We start from the raw sequence: 12,306 nt of genomic DNA on the forward strand, positions 1-12,306 counted from the left end.
AAGTTCTTTTGGTATTAAGGAAAATAGATATATAGAAATAGATAAAACGGTGACACTACAAAGTTCTTTTGGTATTACAAATAGATATTTAGATTTCCTTTTCGTTTGATATTTTTTTACATATCTTTAAGTTTGTATTTTGAATAAATCACATAATCAATAACACAAATCATTCATATTTGATATTCTCATGTCATGGTATCAGATTCAGGTTGATACTTGATATTCTCTAATGTTCTTGTCAATTGGAATATTGCAACAATTTAGTAGATTTTTGAAAATATATGGATGAGTATTTCAGTATCATTTTGTATAATCCCGGTTAGTAATTAATAGCTATGCCGATAAATTTTTATTTTTGGTTGGGTGTAATTGTTACATCATAGATCCAATATGTAGATCCGGTTCCGCTATTGTTTTTTTTTTTAATTTTTATCTTTAGTTCCAATATGTAATTCCAATATAAGAACCAATATAATTCCAATATGTAAATTTTTGTTTTTATTTTTGGTTTGGTTTTTGATAGCTTTTGTTTGATCAGGATCCCAAATGCAAGACAAGCTTAACTCGGCTCTAACGCTCGCTTAGTAGATACAATAAAACCTCTATAAATTAATAATGTTGGAACCATGAAAATCTATTAATTTATAGAGGTTTTAATTTTTCGATAAATTAATAATTATTAATTTATAGAGAGACTTTTCTAATTTGGTAAAAAAAATTAAAAAATAAGATTTAATCGTTATAACTAATATTTTTAGAAAATCAATTACAAGGAAAATAAAAATTATCATGTTTTGAATATAACACTTAAAAATTTTTATATAGTAAAATTATTAAAAATGAACTCTAATAAAAATTGATGTGTATATATATATATATATATTTAGATAAGTTTATATAATTATTAATTTATATTATTGATGGGACCATATATTTACAAAGGATTTTAAAAAAAAAAATATTATCTTAATATATTATCGAATTGTATCCAAAATTACACTAGTCCCATTTTGAGACCGGAAAAAATTATTAATTTATAGAGATTATTAATTTACCGAGTATTAATTTATAGAGGTTCTACTGTATGTTGATTTGGCAACGCTTTTTCGCAGTCTCTGGCTATTTATTTGTTTACCATTTGAGAGAATTAAAGGGTTTCGATTTGTTGAAAAAAAAAAGGGTTTCGATATGTTCATTGAGTACATAAAATTGAACTTTCGGTCTGTATGTGGTTTGCTTGGTCCAATCTCTTGGTTTCTGAATCAAAAAAAAAGAAAAAAAAAATTGCTGCACAATATTACAGTTATATCATCCTTTTTTTTTGGTTAATAAATAATGAGTACAATTTTATTAAAACAATGAAGGTAATATTGGGCCGGAGGGATTCAGACAAACTTGTTACCAAGTAAGTATTCATATCAGTCTCAGGTTACTTATGTATTTGGAAACCCCTAAACCAGTGCACACCAAGTAAGTCTGATCGATCTTAAACCAATCCAAAATAACTAACCCCTCTAAACTTGGACAGATATGATTTTAAGCTGAAAACCTTTTTGGGACAAGACTACTGAAATACTTTCGGTCCATTCAGTTTCGAGGTAACCTGAACTTGATATCCCAATTCCCAATGGTATTTTGAAACTTGACGTAATAACAGAAATAGAACAAATAAAATTTAAACAGAGAAAAGGTGAAGTGTATTTTACTTTTTTCATCTGAAATAAAAGATACAACATGTATATGGAAATTTAACTTGAAGAAGACAAACACGAAAATGTGAAAACAGTACGACTGTTTTCACTTTATTATAACAACAACATAGATCATGCTAAAAGACATAATTATTATAGAAACATACTTGCACCATTATTACCCGATAACACAGAACCGGTTTTCTTATTTAGTCTTATGAGAAGTTTAAGCGCATCTGAAACCAGTTGGGGGATTGACACCGCAGGTATTAAGAAGCTGACCAAGTCTCACATTGACGTCCACTAGATTGAGGATATTGATTCTAACGGCATTGCAGAGGCATACAGAGGCCACAGAGGCGTCAAGCCCAGCCACGAGAGTGCAGCATTGGCTTACACTTCGAGGATTGATGAACACGTTGAGGCCAAGCACGTTGACACAAGCTTGAATGTCTCTAGGACACGTCGGAGCTTGAGGTGGTGGAGCCTGGGCCACGGTGAAGCCAAAGAAGACGAGGTTGATGGTGAGGACGAGGGCTATTGTGTTTTTCGTCATGTTTTTTGAAACCATGTTTTGAAAAGGCTGATTAAGCTCTCTTTTTGTTTTGGAGATGAGTGTTGTGAGTAATTTGGGGAGGTGAGGGTTAGTTGTGAGTAATTTGGGGATGTGAGGGTTTGTATTTATACTTACAAGAAAGAAAAAAAGATTGGCTAGCTGATTGAAGAATTTGCTTACATCTAATTTAATGCCAACTGAACTGATTACACATTTGGTTAATGAACTAATAATGTAATATTTGGTCCCGCCACAATTAGCATGCATGAGTTGTAGCTTCTTTACATGATTACATCAAAACCTCATTCAAGTCCTAAGAAGAGGTTTGGCAAGGATCATTTCGTCAAAAATGTACATTTTTGTATTTCGTAAAAAATGTACATAATTTAACAAAGTTGTTATTTCTGGATCATTTGTTTTTTGTTTTTTTTTGTTTTTCTTTCTATTATTTTTATTGACCTAATTGCCGCTCACTTTGTGATACATGTATGTATGTACAATAATCTATATAATTGATAGTGAAAACTTCATCCGGTTAATATTTTCGACCCACTTCAAACCAAAATGGCTAATGAACCAACCTTGGGATAAAGTAATTTTTAGTTTCTTACGCTAACGTTTGTACATAGGAGATGAAATTCAATTTTTGTTTTTAGTTACTGCTAATTTAGCGGCATTTCATAAAAGTGGAGTAGTATTTTTTTTTTTTTTTTTTTATTTTATAACTCACAAGGTATATATTCTAAACCTCATCTAGAGAATTTTAGTATTTAAATGGAAATCAACCATACTGACTGTAAGTTTAGTATACAGTTTTAAACAATACAACTAGATTAAGATCCGTGCTAGAGCACGGGTTGAAATTTATTTTATTTATATTGTAATTTTAATATAAAATATAATTTATGTGATTGTTTTTAAAAGTTTTTTTGGATAAAACATTATGCAATAAAACTATATGCTAAATATGATAGCTTGAAAAAGACACATATTTTGTAAGTTTTATATTGTTAATAATTCTAGATAAGTATCTGTGCTATAACACTGGTTAAAATTTATTTTACACAAAATTTTATATATTTTATATTTTAAAATAAAAATTTAATATGTTGTATTAGGTTATATATACGAAGTTATTTCAACAATGTATATTCTACATCATGACTTAAATGTCATTATAAGACTTACTTTTGTAAATATTAAAATTTTGACCCGTTACTCAGTAAAATTTTTAATTCAATAGAAATTATTTATAAAGAATAATATTACTAAAACTTGAATATTTTATAGATCGAACAATTTCTATTTGTTTTTAAAAATTCAACTTATCGTATATCCGGAAATAAAACTATTTTTTAATTATGATATTTTTTTGTTTCACAAAATAGACTTATATATAAAAATGATGGTGAAGTATAATGATAATTAACAAATTAATATGTTAAGTTAGATATCAAAATATTTTATTTGATGAATAATTTAGTAAAAGAAATTAATATGGTAAGTTAGATGATATGATTCTTTAGAATATTCTCTTTAAGATTTTTGGTATAACCTATTTGTAACCAATTAATTTATCATTAATGCATAACCTATTTATAACCAACTTATTAAAATTATATAGTCTACAAAACAATGTTGTGTACTCCCGTTTTATTATAAAGGGGATAACGTCCCTCCAACTTACGTGCCTAATCAGTCATAAATTTGCAATTGAATTTAGTTATTGGTCCCGATTGGTAACGAATGTTACTTATGGCTTTAAAGACTTTAACTTTAAACTTTTAGTTGTAGAGAATTTGGCTGTAGATGCTTTGACTGTAGAAACGTTAACTGTTAAAATTTGATTGGTAACAAATACTTTTAAAACTGAAGCTTTTACTTTTATTATTAAAATATATTAAAATGATGATAATGAAAATAAAAATAATTATTATTGAAATGGATCTTAAAAGAAGCAGAAAAAAATAAGAATAATTAATGTGTAAAAATAATTAATGTAAAATTCATATATAAACTTTTAGAGAGCTTTTAAGCCCTGTTTTAAAAATTCCCGCCTAGCACCGATTACGCCCCGCAAAATCGCTAGGCCGACCCTCTCCGCCTCGATTAATGACTAATCCCCGCCTAATATCAATTGTCCGATTATGTCTGTCTAATTTGATTATAATCTGTCAAATCCGAGTACTTTCCGCTTAATTTTGTGTATACCGATTATTTTTGGAACTAAATATAAATCAGACATAAATATTTTTGTTATTTCGACATTTAAATTAATAGTTTATGATGTTTTACAATAACTAATGTATAAACTTTTAATAAAATCATAATTTTAAAGACAATACTATAGTTTTATACTTTTCTTTTAATATAAACAGAATTATACATATATTTAGTACAATATATTTTAATTTTATTACTAATTTAATAAAATAACCCTAAAATTAGTCTCCGATTTTCTTGCTAGGCGCTAGGCCCACCCCGACCGCCCGACTAGCGCCTAGTGTTTTCTAAAACAGGACTTTTAAGTATAATGGGGAGAAAAAAAAAGTTTTATATTTGTTTAATTTTAAAGCCTGGTTTTGACACTTTAAAAAAATCTGAGAAAACAAAGAAGGAAAAACAAAAGTGACTTACAAAGCTTTTAAAAAAATAAAAGTAAAAAAAATCTAATGGGCAAATAAATGACTTTCAAGGCTTTAATTTTTTTAAAATCTTAAAAGTCTTGTACCATTGAGGGCCATTGACTGTCATAAATCCTTATTGTCAATTCTATACTAATATCAAAGGCCTTTGTGCCGGTTAGTAAACCTGGTGGCCATGGCGCAATTTGGAAATTGGCTTAAATGGTTTTTCGATCATGGAAGAAAGGGAGCAACCATTCGGCAAGTTAGGTTAGTTACTTGTACCATTGTGAAGTTGTTCATTAAAATAAAATCAGAACTATCTGGATTTAGTGTTTATAATTGTGATATTGCAGCAATGTTGTGGCTGCCACAGATGTTACCCTCTTGGCCCTTGCTGGGATTGGCTTACGGTATAATAAGGTAGACTTGCATCATATGTTTATAACCCACATACTGCACATAGATTCAAAAGATTATATGTATCACTTTTCGAGATGATAAGGAGAGCATCTGGTGTTGATTGCAACTGGTATCTAATGTGGCAGAAACTTGCGTTTGCATCCTGTAAAAGAAATGCTGGAGCAACCGAAGGGATTAATGTATTGATGGAGAAGAAGAATTTTGATGGGAAGTGGGAATATGGTATATCGTGCATTGAGTACACAGAATTTGATAAATTCGGAATCTCTCCTTCCTCAAATGGGTATGATATTTCTATCATTGAGTTTGTTCTTCTTAAAGTGCATATCCGAGAACTGATTCATAGTATCTCTGTTTTAGCTAAAAAATGTGTGAATTTATCCTCTCTTTAGTTGTATGTCTATATTGCAGTCTAATGCTTTTGTTAATTCATCTTCTGCTTTCTAATTCCATTTCTAATTCAGTTTTAATGTATAATTTTTTTAAATTAAGTTGAAAATAAATTTATATATTTAGAAACTACTATCATAATTTTTTTTTAATTACAAATCCATAGTTTTTATATATATAGTTATCGGAAAAAGTTGTAGATAGTTTCAAGCTCGAGGAAAATTGATAGTTAGTCTATACTAGGTTAGAATCCACGCTATAATGCGAGTTAGTTTTTTATTTTATTTATTGTTATATATTCTTTTAATTCGATTTCATAATTTAATATTTATTGTTTGGAGTCAAGTTTCATAAACTTTGGATAATTGTAATGCTAATTTTTTTTGGTTATTTTGTTATTATTATTTACATCATTATATGATAATTGAGTTTTTGAATGTCTGTCTTCTTGTTTGGGGTTATTTGGTTTATATAGTTGACGGATTGAACTTATTCCATCGGTGAAAGACAAGAAAACGCAAATAATATTTTAGTCTATGATTTATAAGAATAAAAAAATACAGCAAAAATAATAACAAAAAAAGAAAAACTAAAAACCAATATATTATCAACAAACACTGATAAAATCTATATTAAAGATGCAATTTAAATTCCATTTGAATATAACATACATTTAATTTTATTGATTTGATGAAAACTGAACATTGTGGATTCACTGTATTTACATCCAAAATCTTAAGTATTTTTTCAGAGTTTTAGTAACAGAAGAATATAATTTTGAAGTAGAAAAATAAAACTTACTTTTAAGATAATAAAATAAAATATATACTCAGAAACAAAATTTATCAAAATCAAAAACTCAAGTATCATATATTGATGTAAAAAATAATAACAAAAAAAACAAAATTAATATTAAAATTATCAAAAACTAATGAAAATTGATTCCAAACAACATATGTTAAAGTTTAAACAATGAAATTGAAAAGAAAAAAACAAAACAAAAAAAGATAAAAAACTAACTTGCAGCGTAGCGCGAATTCCAACCTAGTTCTATACTAATATTAAAAGTTCTCTACTTCGATGAAGAGAACGGATATAATTTCTGTTAAACTGGAACTGGGTTTATGATTTTAAGAATTCTCTAGCGTCTAGTTATATAAAACGTCAACTGAAATAGTGTTTAAGGGTTTATCACTAACCAAGTCTCTTGGTTGTATGGTTTCGCATTTTAACCATAATTTAGAAGAATATATATAAAATTAATCAACAAATGTAACTTCTGGTCTTACAAGTAGCACGAGTTGCATTGCATCTTCGAACGGATGGATATTAACTCCCAAGATATTTAAACCTCATCTAGCTAGAGAAGAGTTTGGCACGCAAGGAAAAATTTGTCAAGCCCCAAAACATCTCGGCCATAGCCTTAATTATAATAGAGACTCAAGGTAATATAAAAATGTGCCCAGTCTACGAAGCAAAGGTTTGGCGATGAAAGTTGAAACTAATGTAAAACTTCGGCATGCAGTTAAAGTCAAATTCCACAATCCATAACTTTCTTAAAGCGGTCATAAATTTGCAATAGAATCAACTGTCATGGATCCGTATTTTCAATTCCTTTTAGTGATATATACACATTTTCACTGATATATACAAAGTTCTATTCATTCATTATTCATTTGTTTACGATTTGAGAGAATAAAAGGGTTTGGCTATGTTCTTTGAGCATATACAATTATTGTTCAGAATATATACATATATACATTCAGTTATATTATATATATATATATTGTGTCAATGAAGATAATTTTAATAAAACAATGAAGGTAATATTGGGCCGGTGGGATATTCAGACAAACCCTAAACCATTCCAAATTAACTAACCCCTCTAAACTTGGACAGAGATGATTTTAGGCTCAAAACCTTTTTGGGACAAGGACTACTGAAATACTTTCGGTCCATTCAGTTTCGAGGTGACCTAGTTAAAACTTGATATCCCAATTGACCAATTCCCAATGGTAATATGATACTTGACGAATAACAAAAATATAAAGTGAAGTGTATTTTACTTTTTTTCATCTGAAATAAGAGATACAACATATATGGAAATTTAACTTGCAGAAGACAAATACGAAAATGTGAAAACAGTACGACTGTTTTCACTTTATTATAACAACAAGATAGATCATGCTAAAACATATTATTATTATAGAAACATACTTGCACCATTATTATTCGATAATACAGAAATGGTTTTCTTATTTAGTCTTATGAGAAGATTAAGCGCATCTGAAACCAGTTGGGGGATTGACACCGCAGGTATTAAGAAGCTGACCAAGTCTCAGACTGACGTCCACTAGATTGAGGATATTGATTCTAACGGCATTGCAGAGGCATACAGAGGCCACAGAGGCGTTAAGCCCAGCCACGAGAGTGCAGCATTGGCTTACACTTCGAGGATTGATGAACACGCTGAGGCCAAGCACGTTGACACAAGCTTGAATGTCTCTGGGACACGTCTGAGCTTGAGGTGGTGGAGCCTGGGCCACGGTGAAGCCAAAGAAGACGAGGTTGATGGTGAGGACGAGAGCTATCGTGTTTTTCATCATGTTCTTTGAAGCCATGTTTTGAAAACGCTGATTAAGCTCTCTTTTTCTTTTGGAGATGAGTGTTGTAAGTAATTTGGGGGAGGTGAGGGTTTGTATTTATATAAAAATAAATAAAGATTGGCTGATTGAAGAATTCTTAAATGCCAACTGAACTGATTACACATTTGGTTACTGGTTAGTGAACTAATGTAATATTTGGTTCCACAAGTAGCATGCGTAAGTTGTACTAGTGGATTTCAACCATCTAATCGATAATTTTGTAGATATCATTAATATTTAATACATTAGATGAACATTCAGTTTTAGTTCTTAATCAGTTGATCATTAATCTTTTTTGTTCAGGCCCTGAACTTCAGGGTAATTGTTATAGAACCAATATATAAGGTTCGGCTAAATTTTGGTTTGGTTGGTTCGGATTGAGATGCAAATAATAATTTATCTGTCTAGTCTCTAAGCAATATTATATTGATAAGAATTATTTTAAAAATATATCATCTTTTTAGAAAATTGATTGAAACCCAAAAATTATTTATAGGTTTGGTTTGATCAAATTCAGGTTTACTTAATAATTTCAACAACTCTACACTTTGTTTTAAAAGCATATATCTTCATGTTCGAGCAGATACTATATATGAAACCTACATGCTTTCATTAGATCTCTCTTTTTAACAAAGTTTGACAGATACATGCAAAAGTACTAATTAATACACATACACACAAATAGAGTGCATCATAGTTTTAAATTAAGTATTAATGTATGAAACACATCACATGCACGACAAAAAATGTTTAATCCTCAACGGATTCAACTCTCTCAACCACGTCCATTCCTCTCCTCTAATCCTTTTTCCCACTCATAGCTACAAAAACTCTTAGTCTGGGATTATTCTATAGTGGAAACATGAGTGTTTTTTTATTTTTCACTTCTCTCATCAGCAATATATTTCTCGGGGACTAGCTTTTTGAGGTGTTATGATATGCAAAAGTTTGCCACAATTAAGATTTTGATGATTGTACTTATAGTGTTTAGAAGCTTTAACTAGTTGGCTTACGTTGAATATTGTGACTAAATATTCTCTACCTTAGTCATTTGTCATTTTTTTTTGGTTTTTGATAAAAGCTTACGAAAAGTTTATGGACACAGTAACAACGTAGAATATCGAAATCGTGAAAAAAATGAAATATTTTTGCAGAATGTCATAAGTGAGAAAGAAAAAAAAAACTTGATTTGATTGCATATCTGCGGAAACTGGGTTGTATTGGTTATTTGCGCCGATGAGGTTGGTTAATTGATTTGATTGCATATCTGCGGCGATGAGGTTGGTTGAGTTAAAAACTGTGATAAAAAAGACTTGCGGATCGGAATCACGAATTCATTCAGCACTTTTCTGTAAATATAATTTATTAATTACGTAGCCACAGTTGTAGCTTTTGGTCCCTCTACACTCTACAGTCTACATGTGGCCAAGGTTGCAGACTTGCAGTTTGAGGAAAAGGTTTGGCAAGTAAATTTAGTGATGCGAACACACATTTCGTGAAGTCCGAAAACTCTAAAAAAACAAAGTTAATAATTTAATACACTTAAAAGTACAGAACCTAAACGATGTAAAAATAAAAAAGGTATATATCCAAGGGTTTGTGCTAATATTGTTATTGTATCAACATACACTAAACCTGCATAGTGCATTATATATACACTTAAGATCGTTTAAATAACTGTTAACAACATGAAAAATCATAAAGTCATGTAAATAAAATTAAAGTGGAAAGAATACATTAGCCCATCTAATTAAAGACTTAACGATCTAGGTAACGTAGGGTGAAGCCCACCTCAATGCCTAACATAGTTTGTCAATGGAACAAGTGGTACATAACCATCGAGTGAACATTTTGAAGTCTTATAAATACCTACAACCTCACTTAAATTTAGTTCACCAGTATCCATACATAATCCTCCGTTGAGGACATATCTCCATCGAAAAAATGGATAAAAAATGTACGAAAGCATCCCTAGCTTTTGTCTTTGCGCTCATCATCCTCTTCTTAGGCCACACCGAAGGGCAGCCTCGTCCCCGCACACCACCTACACCATCAACCCCAAGAACTCCACCAACTAATCCTTCGCGTACACCATCTTTGTCTCCTCCAAGGAGTTCACCAACTTCTCCTCCGCGTACACCACTAGGTCCTCCTCCTAGAAATATCCCAACCACTCCTCCACGAACGCCTTCGATCTCTCCACCAAATTTTCCTCCACAAACACCACCAATGCCTTCTCCAAGAACTCAACTAACTTCACCGCCGCGTGCACCACCGCAGTCTCCACCAAAACCTACAACAACTTCTCCTCAGCGTGCACCACCAATGTCTCCACCAAGAACTACACCAATTTCTCCTATGCTTGCACCATTAATTTCTCTACCAATGCTTCCTCCACGTGCATCTCCAGTGTTTCCACCAATTTCTCCTCCACGGACACCACCAGTTCCTTCTCCAAGGATTCCCCCAAGCACTTCCCCACAGACAACACCAATTTCTCCTCCAACGAGTCCACCAAATTCTCTTCCACAAACACCACCAATGTCTCCACCAAAAAAATCACCAACGTCTCTCCCGCTTGCACCACTAGTTTCTCCACAAAGGAGTCCACCAAATTCTCCTCCACGGGCACCACCAATGCCTCCTCCAAGAACTTCACCAATCTCATCGCCACGTGCACCACCACAATCTCCGCCAAAGCCTACACCAACTTCTCCTTCGCTTGCACCACCAATGTCTCTGCCAAGAACTCCATCAATTTCTCCTTCACTTGCACCAGCAGTTCCTCCACCAATGCTTCCTCCGCGTGCACCTCCAATGTCTCTACCAACGCCTCCACTATCGCCTCCTCCACAGACACCATTAATACCTCCTCCGAGAACTCCACCACCGCCTCCCCCGCGTGGCACATGCCCAAGGATTGGTGTGAAACTACGAATATGTGGCACTATTCTAAGTATTATTGATGGTTTCCTAGGATTTGGAAGGGCACAACCATGTTGTTCTCTCATTCGTAATCTGTCTGATGCTGACGCACTTGCTTGCCTTTGTGAATCAGTGAGAGCTCCACGTCGCAGTATCTCTCCTAATATCATCAACCTCTATAGAATTTGTGGTCGTAGGGTTCCTCCGGGCTTCACTTGCCCATAACCACCTCATTTGCCCCACAATATACTAAAACTCATTTACTATATACACTTCGTCCGTAAGTTTCTTTTATATACTATATCCCAATAATCCAATAAAACATAAATAAAGTTTGTATGATATTTGATTGTGTCTTAATTTCTTTTCTAATCAAGTTGGAGTAACAAATATTGTTAGGGAAAAAAGAAAAGCAATTAAAGAATTCAATTAATCTTAAACAAAGTGATTTCGTTTCTGATCTCCGCTTTAATAAGCTTTCATAACTCTTCCATATGGGAAACAAATATATGCATTTATAAGATAATGAAAAGACTCATCAGCAATCAAAGCTTCTAAATAACGACTGGCATCGGCGGTCTATATATGAGTAATTGTTTTATCTCTCGACTATAGAGTTTGGTGAAGCCACCATTAACCAGAGCATCGGTGGGTGTGGATTCTTCTAAATGTGTTGCCCTTTTGGCGACGACATATATTGTTTTGTTATATTTAAATTTATAGATTTACAACTTAAAATCAATTAACAAATAATAGATTGAAACATGTTTCTTATACATACTTTAGACGTAAAATTTCTAATTAATATCTTTCATCAGTTTAGATCTATTGGAATATATATGTGGCGGTTTTGGCATTGTCAAGTAGTTAAGTGTCTATGTTTCTAAAGGATTGAGGCAAGTTTTTAAAATAAGACAGTTTAGTTCTTAAGAATATTATAATCTAATTTTCATAATTAAAATATAATTGGGGAAAAACAAAAAAGTTTACGAAATTTGGTTTTAACCTCAGGATGAACGCCCAAAAAATATTCAGTTTTTCTCTATTTT

The 12,306-nt window shown here is 31.7% G+C and overlaps 1 protein-coding gene and 2 pseudogenes across 3 annotated transcripts; all 3 read right to left on the reverse strand.

Annotated features, from left to right (window-relative positions):
- Nucleotides 1–1,691: 1,691 nt before the first annotated feature.
- Nucleotides 1,692–2,360, reverse strand: LOC104722792 (putative lipid-binding protein AIR1B pseudogene; annotated as a pseudogene). The gene has a single exon (XR_015571107.1). The product of XR_015571107.1 is annotated as a putative lipid-binding protein AIR1B pseudogene (transcript).
- A 5,370-nt stretch (nucleotides 2,361–7,730) lies between these two features.
- Nucleotides 7,731–8,357, reverse strand: LOC104722795 (putative lipid-binding protein AIR1B pseudogene; annotated as a pseudogene). The gene has a single exon (XR_015572655.1). The product of XR_015572655.1 is annotated as a putative lipid-binding protein AIR1B pseudogene (transcript).
- A 1,870-nt stretch (nucleotides 8,358–10,227) lies between these two features.
- On the reverse strand, nucleotides 10,228–11,711 carry LOC104727838 (uncharacterized). Its single transcript, XM_087473417.1, has one exon. It carries the CDS (start codon nucleotides 11,425–11,427, stop codon nucleotides 10,642–10,644), a length of 786 nt encoding a protein of 261 aa, XP_087329543.1. The 5' UTR covers nucleotides 11,428–11,711; the 3' UTR covers nucleotides 10,228–10,641.
- Between the last annotated feature and the right edge of the window lie 595 nt (nucleotides 11,712–12,306).

Source organism: Camelina sativa, chromosome 11 (assembly GCF_030686135.1).
Source record: "Camelina sativa cultivar CO46 ecotype springtype chromosome 11, ASM3068613v1".
NCBI lineage: Eukaryota > Viridiplantae > Streptophyta > Magnoliopsida > Brassicales > Brassicaceae > Camelina > Camelina sativa.